Below are 23,327 nucleotides of genomic sequence, written 5' to 3'. Positions count from 1 at the left end.
TCTGATTTCCCACAAAATTGCAATAACCAGCAAGCAATTCTCTGATAGGGAGTTTATCAATGAATGCTTTGTGTCTAAAATGTGACTGTATAATTCGTATTTTATTGCACCTAAGATAAACAAACCAATACACAACAACAGTGTTGGAGGCTGAGTGGATGGAATCAACTAGATAATGCACACATTTTCTGGAAATGTAGAAAAATTCACATTTTCTGAGTCAAAATTAACTCAGCTGTTTGTGATATATTAGGTTATATAATTCCCAGAACTTGCCTTGTTTTGTATCTTGGATACTTGAAAGGTGCTGTAGCCTACATGTAAAGGGCCGTTACTTGGCTAAAATTCTCCTTTCTGCAGCAAAGATCACCAAAAATTGGATTAAGACAAAGGCACCAGGAAAGAAGCATTGGGTAGGACATTATGGAGATGGAGACCTTTACACGATGTATGCTTAATTGTAGGGTTTTCAAAGGAAATAAAATCTAAATAACTCCTCCATCATTGGTCATTCTTAGTTAACAGTATATATTTTGATGGGTATTATAGGCGCCCTCCCTATACAGCAAAAATAAACAGCCAGAAAAGAGTTCACAGTGTTTATGACATCCAGGCAGAATGCAGCAAGATCCTGGAGAGATGCTGTCAGCACAGAAAAGACAGGCCACATTAATCATGAAATGTTTATTATGTTTTCATCTGGTCCAATTTGTCTCGTTGGTGGGTGAGAAACAGCGGAACTGCTCAACTGATCATTTGGTGGTCGGGGGATCATTTGCTCTGCTTTCCTTTCTGTAAAAGTCATCGCACACCACTGACTCAGACCAATAATTATTTTAGAATATCAGTGAAAAAGTTAATTATATAGTACTTTCTATTTGTAGAGACACAACAGGAGGCCAAACAAGAGGTCTTGAACGCACACGCTGCCAAATAGCTCAGCTGTAAAGAGAAGCTTGTGCTTATTGTCAACAGGTCTAAACACAGCTGTTTGGTCACTGCAGTACTAGCTCAGGTTAGCTTGACAGATCTATAGCTGCTTGAAATGTTAGCGGTCAATATTTTTACTCTTTTCTTTTCTAAATATTTTCTAATTTCTGAATTTTCTAAATGGAGAAATTTTCAGGATAATTTGTACGAATACGCCTGTTTGTTGTCACATTTTATTTATTTTAAGCATCACTGCTACCATCTAGTGCTCAGCGAGAGCTTGATGGACAGTTTTATTTTTAACCAAAGCGGCTAAAAAATAGGAAAATTAAAATAGACTGGAATAGTATGTTAAGTAACATAAAATGTGATTACGATGCAGAAATTCAGTTAGGCAGAGAGAATTTACCACAGTCATTTGTTGCTTCAGGGAAGAAATGAAAGCAGTGGAGAAGAATTTTTTTTTTTTCCTCGCGTCCACCCTCTATCCTGCCCCCTGTAATGGGTGCAGTCCTTAGAGATGAACCATTGTGCCCAAGTCTCTCGTCAGCCCTCACACTGAGGGGCTATTGTTAGGTGTGGTGGGTGCAGGAGAGATACAAAGGGGGAGTGTAGGCAGGGAGGGAGATGGACAACGACAGAGGAAAGAACAGAAAAGGGAAAATAAGGGACAAATAGACAGGGGGGAAACAACAAAGCGAAAACAGAGTCCAACTTAGGAGTCAGCCAGAACAAGGCAGACTGTGTGGGCTGAGTGAGGTAGTCAGTGAGATGGAGGAGGGAGTGAGGAGCTGAATTCCAAAACAGCAGTTTCCAGACATGATATTGAATATATTTTGCATAAAGAGGGTCCAGAGAACACACTCGCTGCTGACAGCTGTCTAGCTTTGTGAAATGACTAGCTGTGCGCCTCATTACAAGGGGACGGCGGGTTGAGAGTAAGAGCTGGACAAATCCTGTGGGGGGAAATCTAATCTGGCTTATGAATATCTGATATTACCTTCTGATGTGCTGGCACAGTATTTACTATTCACATTGATGTCTGTTGATGTAAGCTGCTGGAAGATTTACACGCGAAATTGGTCTTGATGTCATGCCTTTGCCAACGTGTAGGTCCGTGTCTCTACTCATATCATCGTGACACTTTGAACGGATGAGTCCGTGTAGAAGAGACCCCCTGCTACTGTCTGCCTTTTACAGTATACTCACAACTATTATGGTTGAACATGCCGTCGCGTCCATGATATCACTGTACGTGTCTGCATCTCCAGTTCCAATCGTGCATTTTGGTCTATGCATTTAAACGGCCAAGTTAGCGTTCAGCTCAGTGAATTGGAAATGCTTCCAGAGCTATGAAGGACAGTTTCTGTTAGCTACTGATTAGCAGGGCTAATTGTTTGGCTGATGCAGTGTAATTACAAGAGACAAGGCCGTGATATATTAGACATGCAAAAGTGGAAAAAGTCCTTCTTTTAAAAAAAATTTAAAAAGAGGGGGACGGGGTGAAGGACACAATACAAGAGGAAGCAAAGAAAAATAAAAGCACAAAATACATCTCAACAGCATACAGTGTCTGTTGCCAAGGGAAACTGTTATGGATAGTGTTTTCCTGTGCCAGTGCAGGAGGACAAGAGAGAGGCTGGAGTGAATTTCCACTATTTTCTCCTCCTCGCCTGTATTGAATCATGAACAATACCACTGATCCTTCCTCATCCCGGTGCTTATTGACTAACGCTGTGCCTCGGTTCTTCTGTTGAAACTCAGGCTCATCTTCTGCATCTTATTCCGATTTAGCATGGAAGCAGGATCCTGATATTGGCTTGTACAGGCTGAGTGTGTGTGTGCGTTTAGCTTTTTTCCCCCTCCCCTGGTAATTTCTTCTTACATTAGCACCTTTGTTTATGTGAATTCAATAGACTCTTATCACTGAATGCAAATTAGAAACTTTGGGTCCTTTCAGTTCATGCTTTTAAGGACGAGCATGGAAGTTAGCAGTGGTTTATTAGCCCAAGTAAAGAAGTAAAGACGCTGCTAAAAAATGGGCATGCTGATATTATTTGGTGAGCTCACGTGCAGACAGAAAAACAAGCAATTAATCTGAGCTGGCATAGTTAGCAATGGCAGTGCCAGCATTGATTTGCTTCCCCTAAGGCTGGCAGTAGCTGATCTCAGGATATGAATGATAAACAGGGCAGAAGGACAATACTGAATGGAGATGACATGTAATGTGCAATTTACTGTAAATGGAGGAAGGGAAATTGTGCTTCGTTGGGTCGTTTCAAGCTAACTGTTTGTCTGTGGAAGCTCTAAATGTCTCAGTAGTTGCACATGCTGCACAGTTACGTTCCTGTCTTCTATTTTTTTTCGACTCTGCTGCACAAGTTTTGAAAGTGGAGCAAGGAGAAAAGTATCCACCTTTTGTTCTTGACAGTGTTTTCCAGATCAGTGACGATGAGGGTAGAGGTTGACAGGGAGAGGAAAGCCTCTTCAGGCTACTGAGACACAGCAGGAAAAAAAACCTTTAAGTATGAGATATTAACTCCAATCAAGGTCATCGCGAGGGCTGACGCATGTGTTGATGACTGACTCTTCCCACTTCAACCCCAAACTGCCACTCGGTTTGAACACAGGTTAGAAAGTTAACGTGATGTGAAATATTTTCTTCTCTTTATGATTCTTTAAGTGCGCCTCTGTCTTGTAAACACCCTTTATAGCTTTCCTCAGGGAGTGACACAGTTTACACTCCTAAGACCAAATCTTTAAGGTCTTCTTAGAAAACACACACTTCACAGATGAATTCGCATCCACTATTTTTTTTTTAAAACAAAAGTCCGCTTTCTCTCCAGCTGTTGCACTTTTTTCTGGTTTTTATTACCTCCAAACAAGGAGCCAATTTACTGAGGAGATTATGTTTGCTGGGGCTCAGGGTCGATCAAGCTCTTTGTCTCATCTCGATATGTGCAACAGACGGGCAGTGTTTAGCTACCAGTCCAAGTGTCAGTGCTTTCAAACCCCCCACACCCTTCGTAATACAACAGTAAGACTACCAGATATTCCCAGTTCATTTTCTGCCTCTTGAAAAGCTTGAAAGCAACTTATCACACTGCATCCAAGGGCAGGAGAGGTAGGTTGGATTAATCTTTGCCTCAAAGAAAACCTTGGTGGCTGTTTTTTATTTTGTCCTCCCCAGAAAAGTTTCATGCATGATGAGATCAGTCATCAATCATAAGGTAATCATACCCAACTCTTTAGCATATTACCGGCTGTTTGTATTACAGTAGCTTTAAACCTTGTGCTCTGTCAAATCATACACAGCCTCCTTCTTAACGCTGCCATCCATGCAAGAACAAATCACTGCCATCGGGCATTATCTGACAGGGCTGATACATGAGGATGGGGTGAAATCACAAAGACAGGCGTAGGTGTAGCTTTTAGCTTAATTTCCTCCTGCAGAAGAGAGAGAGAGAGAAGCTCATGCAACTCTCTTGAACCTTGGTGCAACCGTAATAAAATGCACAGGACTACTAACAAGTGCTTCTGCTCAAACTTTCTTTGTTGGCTCTGCCACCTTCAGCGCCATGTTCCCTAGTAAATCTATTTGATCAATCAGCAATGCGTGTAATGTGAGTGGAGCAACAGCGCCAAAGGGGAAATTCATTCAAGGCTTTCATATCCAACAACAATAAGAATGAGAAATATATGTAAACCCAGGCGCAGAGGCAACCAAATCTTTGCGCATTTAATCTCCTGTTTCATGCTTGGATGAAAAAAAAGGAAGGAAAGAAAGACGCTTCAAGGAGGTGAAAGGAATAATTCCCCCTTTCCTCCTTAAATTCCACCACTTGGATATATATTTATGCTTGACTTTATGGCCTTGGCATGGTTAAATGCGAAGCTGGGACTAGTGTGCAGGTCAGCTTAAACCAGCCCCAGGCCTTGGCACGGATTACCAGATCCTATTCTCTCATAAGAAGACATCTTGGAGATGCAGGGTAGATTGGCTCAGTGGAATCTCCTTGCTGATTCTGCAAACCCAGTCGAGCACAGGATGAAAAAAAGAAGGGGAGGATAGCTGGGTGCGCGGATGCCACAGAGCAACTTTAAAAAGCATCGGAGTCCCAGCGAGCGGCCACAAAAGACCGGCTCTGCGTGAATCCTCGTCTCTCTCTGCGGGTTTTTTTTTCCTGCTTTCTTCCCTCGTTGTCTGTGTGCTGTCTCACTGCTCCCTGATTCCTTTGTGCGTTTTACCCTCCACTCCCTCCTGCCTAACAAATTCAGCCTCGCTTCTTATTTCTTCTGTCCATTTTCCCCATTTTCCCCTTCTAGTCAGATCTATGTCAACAACACTCCTGTTCCACCCAGCCGTTCTTGCTCCCCTGATTCTCTTTCTCCTCTCCCCTGGTTTTCTAGAGTGTAAATGGCAAACATAAAGAGTTGTCTAAGCATCAAAGAAGGCTTGCTGTTACCACCTGCAAATAAAGCCCTCAAAGTGTCAGTGTTTGTATGGTAACTCAGTGGGTCACAAAATTGGCTTGCTCCACAGGTGGGGATATGTGGGCTCATAGAAGAGAGGAAAAAAAGAAAGTGAAATGAGAGGATGTTGGAAAAAGAAATTAGCGACAACATGTGGGAAAGACAGGGTGAAAAAATTAAATTGCCAGCTTGCGCGCACAGCTATTTATACATATTTCGTGCAACGCGCGCGCAAGATGTTAGGACACTTTGATTTCTGTTTGCCATTTCAAATCATTTGTAGCATCACATTAAAGAAATTGCAGTTTAGACATGTGGCAAAGTACAGCTTCAAATTTCACAAACACCTTCAAATTGGATTTCAGCAAGGAGGACATTAACACAGACAACGCTTCCTATCAACACTCTTTCATTCACTGCGAGTATCAACCCACGGCGCCGTCAACCGAGCCCACTGGAGCTCCACCGGGTTGTGAAGTTGTTGTGACACGTGAAACGCTAAACCATTTTGCTGTAACCGCTTTAAGTTGCGAGCACAGCGTGCTAAAATTAGCGCAGTGTTTGTTGAAGGGGGAGTCATACGAGCAGACAGAGTTAATACGCATTTGCCTAGAAAACTGGGTGAGTGAGACGGCAGCGGGAGACAGAATTAGCACTCACCTGGATCAGTGTCAGGTCTTCAAGATTGAGTCTGAAGAGGTGATTTCTGTGAAAAGAAGGGAAGGTGTGAGTTAATGGAGCCCTTTAATGCACTGAAAGCAAGAAACAAAGGTGTGAGGATCGGACAACAGGTCAAAACTGCACTGTTATTAAAAGGCGTTTCCATTTCAATTCTAAGATTTTACTTTAACTGGACCATCGCTGCACCTTAATTGTTTTCTCTTTCAGGAATTCTGTAGATTTGCTTAAGATCATTGTCCTGTTGCATGACCTAATCTTGGCCAAGCTTTATCTGTTGGACTGTAGAATACTTTGGTGTACAGAGGAGTTCACGGTTGACTTAATGACCTAAAGGTGCCCAGGTCCTGTGGCTGCAAAACAAGCTCAAATCCTCATACTTCCCTCAGTTGGTATGAAGTATTTGTGCTGGTTTGCTGTGTTTGCTTTTGGCCAAACATCTCCACTTTGGTCTCATCTGTTCATTGTTCCAGGAGTCTTGTGGTTTGTTCAAATGCAACTTTGCAAACCTTAGCTTCCATGCCATTTTTAGAGGTAAGAGGGTTTTTCCTGGCAAACCGTCCAAACAAGCCCTTCTTGTTCAGCCTTTTCCTAATTGTAGTGTCATGAACATTAACATTTTACATGCTAACTGAGGCCTGTAGAGTCTAAAATATACCTCTTGGGATTTTTGCAGTTTCTCTGAACTGTGTTGAACATTTTTAACTTGTGAATAATCTTTCTCACTGTAGAGTGGTGGACCTCAAATTGGAAATGGCTTTATAACCCTTCTCAGATTGATGGGCAGAAACGGTTTCTTCTATAAGATTATTGCTGTTATCGTTCTTCCTTTGTTAACACAAGCCTGACTCAAGCAAATTGTAAAAACTGCTAGAGATTGGTGATTAATTAATCAAGTCCATCTGATTAGCAGCACCTACGGCTTACCCTTCCTACAGTCTTCAGTTTTATTAAAGTAGTAAAAGATTACTTGATATTTTGGCTTCGTTTATGTTGAGAAAAGAAAATACAGTGTGTTATATATGCCATGTGTTGTTGTTCATCTGATTTTAGAATTCGGTAAGAACCATACAATTTATTTTTATTATTTTATTGTTATTCCTGATATATAAAACCTCTAATTTAAAAGAGGATGTGCTTTCTTTTTTATATGCCTGTTTTACTGCAACTAGTTATGTAGCTTCAATCCACGAGGCTCAAGCGAGGATGAGAAGCAGGCTACAGACTTCAGACAGCCTCAGTCCTCTCCAGCGCCACTCCTTCATTTTTACTCTTATTTTTTGGGAAACTTGCTCTCATCACACTGACCTTTGTCGAGTTCAGTTCCACATATGCTGCAGTATAATACGGGAATTGTAAATAGACTTTGTTGTGTAAAATTGGTGAAGTTCCCCTTTAAAAATGCCACATCTGAAGCTTCTGAAGTTCCCGCAGTTGGAGTTAAAATGAATCTTTTCATAGGTGGCACAAGGAATTGTAAGAGCGTAGTCAGGGTATTGAAATGAACTGTATTCAACGGATGGCTGAATTCAACGACTGCAGCAAATGATGGACCTCTAGGTTTCTCCAACCCATAATTAGGACACCAAAAAAAGAGTAGATAAAGCATAGCTAAAAGGTTTTATGCTCCTATTCCCAGGGTTTCACATGTATGAAAAGAGTAAGAGAGAGGGGGGGGGGAAGGCAACTGAAGGACAATCAAAGCCTGACTGTGAAATCGCACTCTAATAAGTATGTCCTGCCTTGCCTGGAGCTTTTCAAATCTGCAAGGCACAAACAACACTGATTCACTGGCATTTCTAACTTTTCAAGAAACATCATAGTTGTAATGAATGCTGTCTCAAGAGGAATATTCTATAATTTGACTAAAAATGTCTCAGGCTGTCTACTACAGCCATTATCCACCATTACCAGAATGAGATCACATGAAACTTGACAATTAGGACTAAAAGCATTATTTACTGTGATTTTTTCCCCCCTTTGAGATTTCTGTAATATCCATGTTTTTGCAGGTCTGTGCCACCAAAAGGCAAATTTTTAAAGAGGAATGTTATATGTGCATATGAAATGTGCCCACGGTTTCGAATAATCTGCCGAAGATTATAATCTGCCAGTCTCGTTTTTTTTTTTTTTAGACTTTCTTTCCCAACTTAAATCAGCTTGTAACTGACTTTGTATATATATAGAAATGTATATACACACACTCTTAGGCTGAACAATTAGAAGAAGAAATTTCACTTTGTGCCTTTAAGTACAAACAGACCAGCTGCAAGTGAGGTGTGGATTAGGGCTGCCACGATTAGTCGACTAGTCACGATTACATCGACGATCAAAATCGTCGACGGCTGATTTAATAGTCGACGCGTCGTTTGAAGCTTTGTGAGATCACAAAAGATGCAGGAATAAGTAGTAGGATTTAAGAGTGTAATAACGGACTGAAACAGAAGATGGCAGCACTGCATGTACAAGGATGCCAGCTGCTGTTAAAGCGCGAAGAAGAAGAAGAAAAAGCTGTGTCCCAGAATTCATAGCGCGGCCCAGCGCAGTTTCCAACAATGGCGGCAGCTAGTTAGTTTTAATATTACTCTTATTATTCTTTCTGGGTCACAAAATAAACGTTTAACATATTTTCAGGCGAGAATGTAGCTGTGTAAACCTCAAATATCTGCTCAGTTTATCAAGACACCACATATTTTCAAAAGTGCTCCGACGTTTTCGGAGACGTCTGTTACCCACTAGCTCGATAGCTAGCCGGGGGCAAGGCTCACTAGAGGACACCGGACTCCCGGCAAATCGTTTTCAAAACCCACCCCCGTCTTTCGCTACTCAGGTTAAACATATATAAGTCACTTAGATAACTTAAAAATGTTATTGTTTGGCTTTTTTCAGTATTTTATTTGTTTCTGAGTAAATCGGTTTGGCTGAGATTAAAGTTATAGTTTTTACACAGCTGAATAAACGTCAAGCAGACAGCTGATTATCAGAAGTGTGAGATGCTCGAAAATATACTCCGGTGTCCCGTTATATTTTAGATAGCAAGGAGCAGACGAGACTGAGTTTATTAAACTCCACCGAAACAATCTGCAGATTTCATTAAACTTTAATAAACTATCATCTTGTCTTTATTTTTACTTAGCACATACCTTAAACACTTAAAGCTGTAAGCTAATGATAGTTATATAAGAGCAGATGCATGCTGGTGCAATAAGCTGTACGTTTTATGTCCAATGGATGCATGATCTGATTAGTCGACTAATTGCAAAAATAATCAGTGACTAGTCGACTATCAAAATAATCGTTTGTGGCAGCCCTAGTGTGGATGTATACCTCGGGCCCTAAAATGACTTTTTTCGGACAAGCTGAAATCTACTTGAAAGGTCTTGTGTGACTGGCTACAAAAGTAGGTCAGTGCCTATAGGCTATCAAGTTAAAATGCCCAGCTTTACAAATAGATATAAATATGTAATAACTTTGGACTCTATAGCTATTTTCTCCTCATGACAGTCGTAGAATTATAAAACTTATTGTGCAAGACTTAAAAGTTTACCATCTTTGATCAGAAGGTGCAGACTCACTGAAATGGACCTCAGCCATGTTTGTGGTGTTGGTGCTTTTTGGACAATTTTTAATGCAGCTACATGACAAAGAAATGCTATTTGCTGCACAGATATTTGTCCTAATTTATTCATTCATTAGCATTAATAAGCAGGTATCTGCACATGTCAAATACTCCCATATTTATGTAGCTTGCTCACTTAGCTAGCTAGCATGATCTAAATACTCATCAACAAAGCCTGGCAATGGAAAGTAAATTCAACAAACAGAAAACAAAACAAAAAACAAGATGACGTTGTCCAAACTGAGGTTCTGAAATGTAAACCCACAAAACATAAAGTGATATCATGGTGCATGTATCCATTTTTTATATACAGTCTATGGTTTTAGAAAGCAGGTATGCTGAGTTGCTGCATTACATAGATATGGATATTTGTTAAGTTTATTTCTGAGAAAAAATATTTTATTCAAAGATGATCTGGACTGCATTTGTTTTTTTAATTACTTGATTTGCTTAAAAGCTCTTGAACAGACACAGATTTTGCAAACGTGTAGGAAGATAACCTATCAGGTGCTTTTTTTTCATGCTAGCAAACAGTTTTACAGAGCAATCTTTAATTTTTTTTCTCTAAATAAAGCAGATATCTCATTACAGAGTAAAAATCCTAAAGTCTGTTTCCACAAGCACCTGAATACACATGCACATACAAATAAGTGCTTTGGCAAAGATCAGTCTCCTGAAGAGTGGCTATCAGCCAGGTCTCAGCGTGGCCACGGCCTCCTATTTTACTGTATTGATATTTTCATCGATCCCTCCTTCCTTCCATTATCACTCATACTTCTAACCCAACCTGCAGTCATCTATCTAGCTACACTGCCTTTCATACTTAGACACTCAACAGCCATCGAGTTGGCACAGAGAAGTGAAGAAAATCTCTTATTTGATTTTTTTGAGTGTTGTATGCATGTGTTGATATAACTGACTGAATCTTGAATGGTAGCTAAAAATAAAAGATGGCTTTTATTTGCTATATTATATTATATTATATTATATTATATTATATTATATTATATTATATTATATTATATTATATTATATTATATTATATTATATTATATTCCTTACCATGTTTTCCAGGGGGGATTTACTCACCTGTAAGACCTTTATCCACCCACATACATTTTCCAGATTAAGCCTTTCCATCTTAAGGTTCTAGGTGCATTAGTAAATTCCCTGGGCTCACTTTGTTTCTGTTTGCTTTGCTGCACTCCTTCCTGATAGCTTTCCTGTTATCTCCTGTTGATGCTGCCATGATTATTTCTTTCTACAACTACTAAAGCTATTAAGTGAAGTGCATAGCATACTTCTTCAGCAATGAAGCAAACACTTACACATCTAAGTCTTCAAGCACATATAAAATTTCTTTAAAAAACAACAGTGTTCATTCATAACTTTATACATTCATTCATTCATTTGGGATCTTAGCCTAACCACAACTACTACTAACTAATCCTTATCTCTGACCTTACCCTGACCTTCAACCAAGCCTTCACCCTTAAAATGTAAGGATTTATGTTTTGGGCACTTAGTGTTTGTCTCTAACAGTGAGGCTAATCCCAACGAAGTCACTGTGTAAACAGATTTATGTCCTCACTACATAAGCAATACAAGTACACATATATGCAAACACACACACACTTGGCTGTGCTCGACAAAGACAATGGACTTGGAAACAATCTCCAAAGCCATTTTTCTTTTGAAGACATCTATGGAGAAACTGATCATTACTCATGCAACGCACCAACAAACGCTGCAAAAAAAAAAACAAGAATGAAAGACAACAAAAGCACAGACAACAAAGACAAAGGACAAAGGAAAGAGAATGAGAAAAGTAACAATGTTGGATATGGGTTACCTGGCGCCGACGATAAGTTCGTTCTGGCTAGGGTCAAAGGTCAGCTGTGAATAATCCACCGTGCCCTCTGCTTTGAACCTGAAGATCCAGGGCTCCATTTCTGTCAACAACACAGAGGACAAAATATCAATGAGCCAATCAGAGTGGAGCTGGCAGTAAATGACAGCTGTGCTGATGAATAATGTTAGTTCAAAGGGGTGCTGCAACTTTTCTCAAGGCACTCGAATACACTGCTTTTAGAAAAACACTTTGAAAGCAGATCAGATCTCAATGGAGGGGGAAACATATCTACACTGATATGAACTGGGTAATGTGTTCGAAATGAAAGGATTCGACATTGTTTGATGGAAAAGAAAATTATAAACCGAGGGCTGATTTCAAAGACACACCAAAAATCAAAGTGAAAAAATGATGTGGGAGGATAGTCCATTTTGCAGATATTACATTGCAGCAATTCAAAATGGTAGTCAGTATTTTGTATGGGCCCTACGTGCTTCTATGCATGCCTGACAAGGTTGGGGCATGCTACTAATGAGACAAAGGATGGTGTCCCGGGGGATCTCCTCCCACATCTGGACCAGGGCATCACTGAGATCCTGGACAGTTTAGCGTACAGGTAAGATGGACTGAAACATAATGTCCCAGAGGTTTTTTTTTAATTGGATTTCAGTCAGGCGAGTGTGGGGACCAGTCAGTGGTATCAATCCTTTCATTCCCCTATGAAATGCCTGGATAGATCACTGGGCATTGTTAGGCACCAGGACCACTGCACCAGGGTAGGATCTGACAATGAGTCAAAGACTTCATCCTGATATAGACATCTGTGCATCCCTCCATGGATGTACCTCCCCACACTATCACTGACCCACCACCAAACCGGGCATGCTAAACAGTGTTACAGGCAGCATAACGTTCTCCACGGCTTCTCCAAACCCTTTTACATCTGTTACATATACTTAGGGTGAACCTGCTCTCAACTGTGGAAAGCATAGGGCCCACTAGAGGATGTCAGGTCCTCAAGCCACCCTCACGAAGTCTGTTTCTGGTTGTTTGGGCAGAGACATTCACACCAGCAGTCTGCTGGAGGTCATTTTGTAGCTCTAGCAGTGCTCATCCTGTCCCCCCTTGCAGAAACGAGCAGACCTGTCCCGTCTCTCATGGAGTTTTCATATTCTGTAGAGTATACATAAGGTATTACCTCATTCTACTAATAGTGACACTAGCCAAATGCAAAACTAGTGAAAAAACAGTCAGAAATATGAGGAGGGAAGATTTCAGTGGTGTCTACCTGTAAAACCATTTGCCGTTTTGGTGTTTGTCTCATTGTTGCCCGTATGTATAGAAGAATCTATTGTGGCCATACATTAGTGTATACGTGCCAAAGGCCCTCCATTGAAACCATGTTTGGTTTATCTATTCTGGGCTGATGTAGGGACAAGGCAGCTAGAAATGGCAGGCTCCCTGAAAAAGGCCTCCTGCATATGTAGATATGAAGGGCACATTCTAAATTAACCAAAACACAATTATTTATAAGTGATTATCCTCTAATGAAAACACAGTTATGACTAATATGCTAAATTTTAAGGTGTCCCTGAATCCCAGACAAGCTTTAAATGAGACATTAATATGTACGAAAATTACTTAAAAGTGAGCAACTGGTACTTGGTGCTGGTACAACAATATTTGTTTATCACCATCCCCCAACTGAATCTGTCAGTCCACTTCTTCACTGCCATGATTTAAACTGGGTTTGAAGAAATGAAGATGAGACTGAGTAAAGAACACAAAGGCTCTGCAGCGTCCTTGCTTGATATTCAAACGTTCTTCAGCATGGATAAAAGTACTTAGATGTTAGTGTTTCACAAGCTCCTTTTCTTAAAATCTTCCAAAGTGAAACCTGAAATTTGGATGTCTTATGACTCACTGGGAAACCATTTAAATTCAGCACAAGTACATCACTGAACAACTAGTGCTGATTGACACAAGGAAATTCATGCTCTGCAAAAACTACGAGGCAGATGAGAATTGGACTTTTGTTTTTATGGACGATCTGACCGCTTCTCCATGTTACATAGAAATAGAGACAGAAAGATAGAGCGAGCGAGATCCCAGACAGACGCTGACATCTTATCCACAACATGCCTGTTGGCGCCCAACCCATTAACCCTTGACCAATTGAATCAAGCTGCGAGGATGGTCTGTCTACTGTCTGGTTACCTGATAGGTTTAGCTGAGAGTAGTCGGTCAGTCATCATAGTGACAAATCACTTGCTTGATCTGGAGTCATTATTGAAGTATTGCTGTACACAAAAGTCTGGTTACATTTAAAATAACTTAAATGGGACATTTCCTTCAGATATCTAGGAATTACTGCGGGCGTGAATATCTCCGAGCAGGGTGCCAAGGCAAATTTCTTTTAGTGGTTGCTACAGTGATTTAAAATCATTCATCACTACATTTGCGAGCTATTTCCAGACTAAAAATTTCAAAGGGACGTTTTTAATTTACCGGGGAGCTTTCCATCAGGGCTGGAACAGAGGGAGAGGACAGCTTGAATATCCCCCCTCGAAACACATTATCTGCTTCTTCAGGCACACCTGTCAGACAGCGTTTCAAATGAAAGCACGCTCTCCCTTGACTGCATCAAAAGCAAGTACTTCGAGTTTCTGTGACAAACGTGGGATTTGTGAGTGGTTCAAAATGAAGACAAACAGAGCAAAGAAACAGGAGCTTCCAAAGAACATCTGCTGCCACCAACTCACGTAGTGGGACCAAACCCTGGCTCTCCTAACAAAACAATATCATCCGTGGAGACAGCGCCGCTGTATGCAAAGACATTTTTCCCCTTGTTCTCTTTCAAGTCCCCGGTGATAAGTACAAGAGAACTGCGAGACAGAAAAACACCCCGCGTCTTACTCCACACAGTATTAATGCATTTTCATTAGCCCTGCTGAAATAAATATCTGGAAGATCGCAACCAACTTCACCCCAAAGATTTCCTTTTGCTTAATGGCTGCTGCTCCGCTTATTCTAGAGGGAGAGAGCAAGTTTTGGATCTGCGAATCCTCTGACTCCAATGGGCTTTTGTTGGGTTTTTTTTTATAGTACGCCATCGAGAGGATCCCTGGCATACAAATGCAGTTGTGACACCCCCCGGGGGGAAGACGGCGCTTGACGAACCCAGCTTCTTCTCATAAATCTCCCTGACTCACCAGGGGAGGCTCTGTAACGGGGTGATGGAGAGTGTGTCTGTGTGTGTGTGTCTGCATGTATGAGACGGAAAGAGGGAGAAGAGGGGATATTTGTTAGGAGTGTGCAAAAGGGGCAAAAGGTTCTAATTGAACACAAAAGCACTCAAAGGATTTATGGCCTTTTGTGAAGAGGCCAAGGAACCATTCATAAACATTCATAGCCAGCGTGGATGGGCCCTCCCAAGGCTGTGCAGCTAAATATATGCGGAGCTTCCCAACATCCCATTCATGGGGGGGGGGGGGGGTTTGGCACATTGGCCTTTGGCTTTCCCGCTACAAAAGTGTGGCACACTTGGAAAGAGTTTTACAAAACAACATTCCTGGATGCTGGTTTACCATCACCAAAAAAATATTTCCATTTCTCATCTAACTTGATATATATGTGTTTTTTTCTTTTTTGGATAGATTGTAGAAGGTAATTTTAGAGGCAGAATTACATGATCCAACACACAGCCAACAAATTAACCTTATCGTTAACCTAGCAGATGAGGGACCAGTAGGATGACCCCCCCAACTAATAAGACAAATCCAATTTCCTATCTCCTTTACTAAATTTCAGCGCTGATTTGCATGTTGCATGGGTTCACATGAGCTGCTCTTTAAATGCATGTGATAATGTAATCACATCAAGGCTTGTACAGCAGCTGACTGAATCAGGGGATTGGCTGCTCATAAGACGACGGCGTGCAGACACACACGCGGGACGGCTCACACACAAACGGATCAGGGGTGTAAATTCAGAGCGCAGCCAGGGCTCTGGGCCAACATGAAACCAGCGAACACACACATATAAACCCCCTTCCCCCCTTTTCTCAGTCCCAACTTATCCTCTTAACCCCTGTCTCCCACCTCCTCAAAATAGAACCCATCACTCACATACCATTTGTTATTCCCTTCTATGACACACGGCAGTTGACACAAAGACAAAATGACAGGATATATAAATATTTACACTGAGCATCAGAGGCCACGCCACTCTCCAGTCTGCCAGTGCTTAAAGTTGCCGCTCAACAGCACTGCCAGGCTGACAACAATGGCAACATGTGGAACCAATTCTGAAACATGAATGGTTTCTCTGTGAGTGGTGTAAATAGAGTGTGGCGGCGGGCGCTCGCATAAACGAAGAGCCAATTCACTCTAAAATGCCGCCCTGCGGTAATAGCTCTGCGGCGAGAATAGCAACTATTTGTTCAAGCTGTTAAGAGGAAACGACTGGTCCGCGCACTCGAAGAACCGACACCTGTGCGGTTGGAGAAAATCCAAAGCAAAAAAAGGCGAGGGTGCTTAAGAGCTTCATGGACGCCTCAGCGCCCCGAGGTTCCTGCATGTTGTTTTTTGTGTTTTTTTTTAGAGCCAAAAAACAAACAAACCCAAGCACGATTTCCAGCTAGAAGTCCTACAACTTGAACCCCCATTGCTGTGTTATGGCCCCAGGGCAGTGAGTGAATCATGGAAAACAAACCACGGTAAAAAGCCACAAATAAGTGTGCACTAAAATATTTAAATCCAATGTGTATTTAGGACAGATGCGCTTTTACCAGGATGACCAGATCTCTTCAGTCCACTCAGAGGAATATAAAATGAAAATAAATATGCATGGTGATGACATCTTAGAGAAGTTGGGGAACGTAAAAATGCACTAATCCCAAAAATATGGATGGCGCCTCATTCGTTCCCCAGGCAGATTGCCACCCATTTAAGTAAAACATGGCTCATGAATACCTGACCTTGGACATTAATACAGACGTTAAGCTCCAAAGACCTCAGTGGGCTTTAAATTTAAAAGACACATCCCCAAAAGGCCAATTAAAGCATCTCTGACACTTCTTGCGGCCTGTTGCATTTATGAATTCTATAAGACCATTTGTTTATTTTCTTGCTTTCACTGCCCTCCTTCTAACGATGTGTTTGCTGTTCGGGGATGATAAAAGCTGAGCTCAGTTTGTGGCTGTAAAACAAGTCGGGCTGTTGCTCTCCACAGAGACATGGCCCTCGGCTTGGCCTGTGAAGACATTGTTTACACCACAGTTTATAACCTTTAAAAGCCTTTCAAGCCTACACCTAGGAACTCTTGTTAAATACAACGCTTTATTAATACAGTATATCTCAGGGGCTATAGTAACACTACAAATCCTTTGTCAGGAGTCTTCTGCAAAAACATGCCTGCCAGAAACAGAGAAATACTTCAAAGCCCCTCTTAAAGTAATCCAATAAATGGCACACATTTACGTTGGACCTCTTCTGGAGCTATATGCGGACCTGTTTTTGTTCAAGTACAGCAAGCGTACCTTTTCGGGGTAAACATTTGGAGCATTGCTGCTGAACTCTATGTTTCTTTCTGAAACCGCCACACAAAGCAGAAAGCAGTAGTTAGACTACAGCACCCTTGCGCCACAGTAGCAGTTCTGTCAGCCAAGTGTTGTGCCAAGTCAGAAAACCACCATCCCCAGTGGGGTCAAACCCATGTGAGGCACACCCTTCCACTGTCAGGCCACAATCACACAGAAAGAAAGAAATGCTGTCACTGGAACCCACTCAGACAAACCTTGACCTTGGCTTCTCGTGATGGGTCATAACCGCTCTTTGAGCTCTACTTTAACTCCTTTTTTGCCAGCTGAGCATGGGATTTTTCTTTCTTTCTGTGAGCTGAGGAGCCACAGATGGAGGTCTAGTAGACCTGCATATAAAACCTGTTCCCAAAAAGCAATGTGAATCGTCCTTACACCTAGATTCTCTCCAATTACTCGGAGTGGGCAACTCCATGTTTGAAAATGCATGTTTTTTTAATCAAGTCTTCGTCAAGACAGCTTGTTCATGCTGATGCGCTTTAGCCCTGTGGCTAACTTCTTTTTTGACTGACAAGTTCCTGCCATACGGTGAAAACTTTGACACCTAATTTTGATTTGATTTTAGCCACAGTCTTTACTTAAGTCTCATTTTGTTTTAGTAATAGTTCAAGAGCCTAAATTCTTTTTGTGTCAGTGTAGTTTTAGTCCTTGTTTCATAAGATTATTGTAGACTGAATCTAAAGTTGATTCATTTTAAATGTTTGTCGTGTTTTTACCAGAGAGAGTTGCTCCACACGATTCACAAAGCGTCTTATTTTCCTTGACGTCAAATGCGAAATGTGTCCATATGTCTACTTTTCTCCTCCTCCCAAGCGTTGACATTTTGTCACGTTTTCATCACAAATGAGGAGCATGGGAGCTTTCTCACTTTCTGTTGCCTCAGATCTCTTCATTAATGAGAATCGCTTCCAGTGTGGATATTCCACAAATGCTAACTTGCCATACATGCAAGCACCAGCTATGAAGGTCACACGATTTGATGTCCCTGTGTTGTTCCTACATCATCCTAACAACAGATAACAATGGATAAACCATGAAACTCTCACTAAAACTCATAAACAAGGACATACACAGACAAATGCTATACATTTGTTTGTGTATGTCCTTAAGGGAAATGTTCATCTGAGTAGAGTGGGACTGTTAGGCTGTTGTGGTCCACAGGGGTGTCTTTAATGTGTCTGTAGTCCTCCCAGCTTGGCTAAAGAGGAGTCATGGCAGCCTGCACACTGTTTACTCGCAACAACCGGGGATTACATTATATTACGTGGAGCACCATGACTCACAAAAGACAATGATAATAGGTTTAACGAGAGGCTTCAGTTCCCTCACACAGTCTCAGCATATGCGTATGCGTGTCTATGTCCATATGCATACGCCTTGTAATATTCTGTAATGACTCATAGCTTCTTTCTTTTTGCTTTTATTGCAAAAAAAAAAAACCTCACATGGGCTATAATTTCGCAGTCACTAAAAAGCATTGAGCAGCCTGTTTTTAAAAAAAAAAAAAACAGTCCTGAACAACGAGATGTGTTTGAACTGCACAATCAGGGCACAAAAGGAAAGCTATTAAAAAACAAAATGGAAATACCTATAAATGTGAAGGGAAAGATAAATGGACATCTTCATGGGACCACGGGAATTAGCAGCCCTGCAAATGTGCTGATTCTCACACAAGGTGAAAATAAATAGGACTGAAACGCAAGTAATGCAATCAAAGTTGGGCGATAAAACTTCAAGTGAAAACTTGTACTTGAAGCAAATTTTCTTTCCCACACATGACTGCTGTGAAAAAGTCTGCAGAACTTTAGAGCTTTATAACAAAGCTGATATGTAAACAGGAGTACAGCAGGCTTTACAAGCCATTTAAATGGAACTGCATCAATTTTATGAAAACTAGGGCTGCCTGCATGTGTGTGTGCCACTGAGTGTTTACGTACCCCAACACTTCCATAAAGCCTTACCCACTCATACCCCAGGATTAAAACACTGCAGGTGAGACAAAATTTGATTTACACTTTTAATGCTTCACCCTGTGACCACCCACTCCAAGATTCAGAGCTTGGTGATACTGAGAAATGATAAACTTGGTTTGATCCTCATGGTAAATAAAAACATGGTGCTTTCTTCTCCACTAAGAAAATTAAGGATAAGATGGTCATGTTCAGTAGCTTCCCGCTTTTTCCCGAGTTTCCAAGACTTGAATAACAGAAATATAACACGGACACATAGTAGCTGTACACAGAGCTTTTTAAAGTTCTCAGCTGAAGCTTAGCCCCTTAAACAGTCTTAAACGTTCAGGCACATGTTGGTTCCCACAGTCACAACTAACCAACTCTCTTGGAAGCCTGAGAAGAAAAAAAAGCTGTTTTCTGATTCACTAACACCACGTGTGTTTGAAGTGTTGCATTTGTCCGATTTCTGTTGCTTTTACATCGATGCCTGGTTCAGTTAATCTGTATGTATCAGTACCAATGATGCAAACCAGCACTTAGCTCCAAATCCTGTCCAATTCTAATGAATTTAAATGTTATAATTATATGCCATGCACTATACTTTTCCACAGAGATGTTTTCCTAAACATCGATTTTTTGCTACAAAGTCGCTGCGGCAAAACACACTCACAAATGCCACATCTCCATGGCTAAAAAAACATAAACCACCCGAAGCGCCAAAAACTGTCGTTCCCTGAATGACCGCTTGAAAAAGACTCCAGGAGAGAGTCAGTCCCCTTAGATACTCGTGTGGAAATGTCCAGATTTATAGCATAAACAAACATTTCAAAGCCTACCAAGCCAAAGCATTACTTTTAAATAGATTAGCCTTTAAAGCTAATGCATCCCTTCGTGAGAAGGGGTGGAAGAGCTGTTATTTTTTTAATTCACTCATATACTCAAATGTAATAAGGCTTAAAGTTAGGGATTTGGCTGTTTTAATTAACAGGTTGACACCGACACAGGCAGCTGTGGCCAGCAGCTGTCTGCTAGGCCTCACCTCTGATGATTAGTCACTGAACTAAACGTCTCAACCTTGTTGTGAAAGTTTTTTTGTGTGCAATTATCAAAGAGATAATATGACTTTCTGTGTGGTTAATTGTAGTAATAGACTGTCCAAGGCTGCTTTGGTGCACACTATTATAGTATTTAGCGTTAAGAAGCACTAATTAGCAGGTTTCTGTGTCTGTGTGGTACTCCCATACAGTCTTTAGCTTTGGTGAGCTTGCTGCCATGAGCTGATATCTTCGCACTTAATATCTTATCTTAGCCTCATAATACAACGGTTAACATACTTTATGTATAGTTAATGTCAACTGTATTGGCATAAAACCGTAAATGCTTTTGTAATTTGGTGAGTCAACCTTTTAGCTTTTAACCATACATCATCTACTTTTATTTAATAACTCCCCAAAGAAGCTCTAAAGACTCTTTGCATTAAGAAGCAACTATATCACCACAGCTAATCACTCACTAAAGACTTCTGTACTTGCCTTTCTCTTCCTCTGTTCAGTCGGCTCTGTGTTGCTGAACCGTGTCTGAATGCTAACTAAAATGTCGACCCTCTTTATTAATGCTCCTATATTTCAACCAAAGCATTAACCCACTGAAGCTTAATGGGCCAATCTGGTACATTAGAGAACACAAACGCAATGACCACAGCTGACCCACCAGCTGATGTCTGATCCTCCCCACGCAGAAAGCACAAGGTATGAAGGTATTGCATTAGCTGGGCAGTTAGTCATCATCATTGCACTCAATCGGTGCAGAGGGAAGAGCATCGGCTCAGCTAACAATGAAGTGACAAAGATTAGGAAGGGAGACAGCGTGAGGGAGAATTAGGGTTATAGGTGGGTGGTTATTCGGAATATGAGTCTATGCATGCGTGTGGATCACATGCAGTGACCTTGCTCTTCCAGTCAATTTTACCCAGACAGAATGCTATGAGATTATGTGACTGGGGCTCTGTTGTAATGAAAACAGCTCAATGACATTTCTGCTGCCTCGCAGCGGCTAGACAGAACTGCATTGATCGCTATTGATACCTTCAGTCGACTTGGATTCACAGCGTTTCATTACAGTTTAGCTGTTCAATAGAAAAGTATGACAGAGAGTGAGGACAATGAAATCGGATGCAGAACATACTGTATCTAAAAACTGCAGAGCCATGTAGCAAAAGGCCCATAACAAAGGCACCGTCTGCCTTGTGGAACAAAGAGGAAGTTAATAAAGGAGGTGAACTTTTCCTAGACAGCAAGAAATGTTGTAATTACAGATTAGAGCTGGATCGTTCCAAGAGGACATAACCAGAAAAATCCATAAGTGTCCTTTTTCTAACTGCTAGTTTCATTAATTGCTGCTAGTCTTTCTCTTTTCACATGCTACGTTTGCACATTTCAATTGTTGTAAATTTTTAGTATTAGGCAATACTTTTTTTTTCTTTTTTTAAACAATGAGTCCTTGATTTCAGTCTGACAAAGACAAAAAAAACAAAAAAACAGGCCCCACCCATAGTAGCTAGTCAGCGATCATTAATTTTGCTTGATGAAATCTGTAAAATTTATGAGCTGGATAATTAAGGTCTCGACGTTTGAATGTTTCTGGTTGTACTTGCTTAAAGTAAAAGTCTTATAAAATAGTCTCTTAAACAGAAGCTGCATTGGGCTTTTTCGTTGTTCACCCTCTTATCTGTCAAGATTGTAAGAATTCAAACATAATCTAGTCACTACTGAGGGAATACTCATTTTTCCCTACCAATAAGGGTGCCTTATTCACTTGACCCTGCATTGCAACAATGATTTTAAACAAGGGGAACAAGTTAACCAGATGTGGTTAGTAGTCGTGTGACTAGTTGCCGCATAACTGCAGACTTCAACAGAAGTCTATGAGAAAATATCTTTCTGACTTGAGCTCTGTGAACTCTTACTGTCTTCTGAGTTTATGGTCCCAGTCACTCATTTTGGGTCATATTGAATAGAAGATTTGGTGAATTTTGTAAATCTTGCCCATACTTTTGTTCATTTCTGTTTCTTATTGGCTAACAACTTGTGACTGATACGTTTGATCAACCACATGCCTCTCGTTATATTAACTAATACGCCAAGGTGGCAACAGTGAAAATGCTCAACTAGACAGGATGAAACAGGATTTCAGAAACCAACATGTGACATCAATGTAGTTACCTATGGTAATAATTTTTTATGTAAATGGTAAAATCAACACTGAATCTTCATCTAAAACAGACAATCTGACATTTGATCTAAATCCTGCTTACCAGAGACTGAAATTACCAGAGCTTCTTCATTGATAATCAGAGAACATTTCTCCCCTGGAAGTGGAGCTGGGAGGATTGTCTCAGCATTTCATTTCTTAGTTCTGTAAGCTCTTTAGTGAGAGGAAATCCCAGAGCCTCCTAAGAACCATAGTGGTCAAGGTTTCAGAAAATAAAAAAATTGATGTAATGTTAAAAATAGAGAAAAACCTCCAGATGCTGCAGACGATGTTCTCGAGATAATTTTTTGTTATGATAGATCATCCTCAGTCTCAAAACCTGTTCAAGCTTTTCATCATTGTGTGTAAAGTTATTTAACATGACTGTTTGATGACTGTGATTCAAATTACTTTATAGAGTAAATACTTAAGCTGTACACTTCAGATAATAATAATAATAATAATAATAATAATAATAATAATAATAGTGTTGTACTGTGTGCAGAAAGTTGGTGAGCTGGAAACATTAGAGAAGAGACTTATTTCCATACTTGGATTTTTGCTCTTTTAAATACAAAAAAAGAAAGAAAGAAAACCCACACCACAGGCAGTATCACTCTGCATTTAAATAACATTAAAACTGGTGGAAAAAGCCACAGTTTGACAGGCCTGAAGTGCCTAATTACAGCTGCTAAGATATAATTGGATGTTTGGCAGAGGTTTGGTGAACAGTTAATTCACATTAAATGTAGTAAATGTGAGTTAGGCTTTAGAAGTACGCTTACCTCATGTCTGTAATGCAATCAAAGGTTTAGGCTCATTGCTCTCCAGGGCTGCGGATCTGAACATTTTTCAAAGTGCTGAGTGCATTTAAAATGACTTTTACACAGATTAAAACTTGCCAGGCAGCAAATGCGACGACGGTGTTTTCTAGAGTGATAATTACAACAGCATTTCATAAGAGTGTGAGAAAAA

At 40.7% G+C, this 23,327-nt stretch overlaps 1 protein-coding gene across 4 annotated transcripts in view; it reads right to left on the bottom strand.

The window, feature by feature from the left end:
• The window catches only part of sema5a (sema domain, seven thrombospondin repeats (type 1 and type 1-like), transmembrane domain (TM) and short cytoplasmic domain, (semaphorin) 5A), a 178,095-nt gene that overhangs the window by 91,202 nt on the left and 63,566 nt on the right, over positions 1 to 23,327 (bottom strand). For all 4 annotated transcript variants that reach the window (XR_014278853.1, XM_082546503.1, XM_082546501.1 and 1 more), the window contains exons 3-4: positions 11,553 to 11,652; positions 6,064 to 6,109 (exon numbers count right to left, since the gene is read on the bottom strand). Coding sequence is in view for 3 of the 4 variants with exons in the window: in XM_082546503.1 (XP_082402629.1) it covers positions 6,064 to 6,109; positions 11,553 to 11,652 (146 nt within the window). In the remaining variant the exon portion in view is untranslated. The remainder of the gene's footprint in view (positions 1 to 6,063; positions 6,110 to 11,552; positions 11,653 to 23,327) is intronic.

This window comes from Aulonocara stuartgranti (assembly GCF_965226115.1).
Source record: "Aulonocara stuartgranti genome assembly, chromosome: 9".
Classification (NCBI taxonomy): Eukaryota; Metazoa; Chordata; class Actinopteri; order Cichliformes; family Cichlidae; genus Aulonocara; species Aulonocara stuartgranti.
Note: the sequence above shows the minus strand (reverse complement) of the source record. Positions and strands in the feature narration are given on the sequence as shown.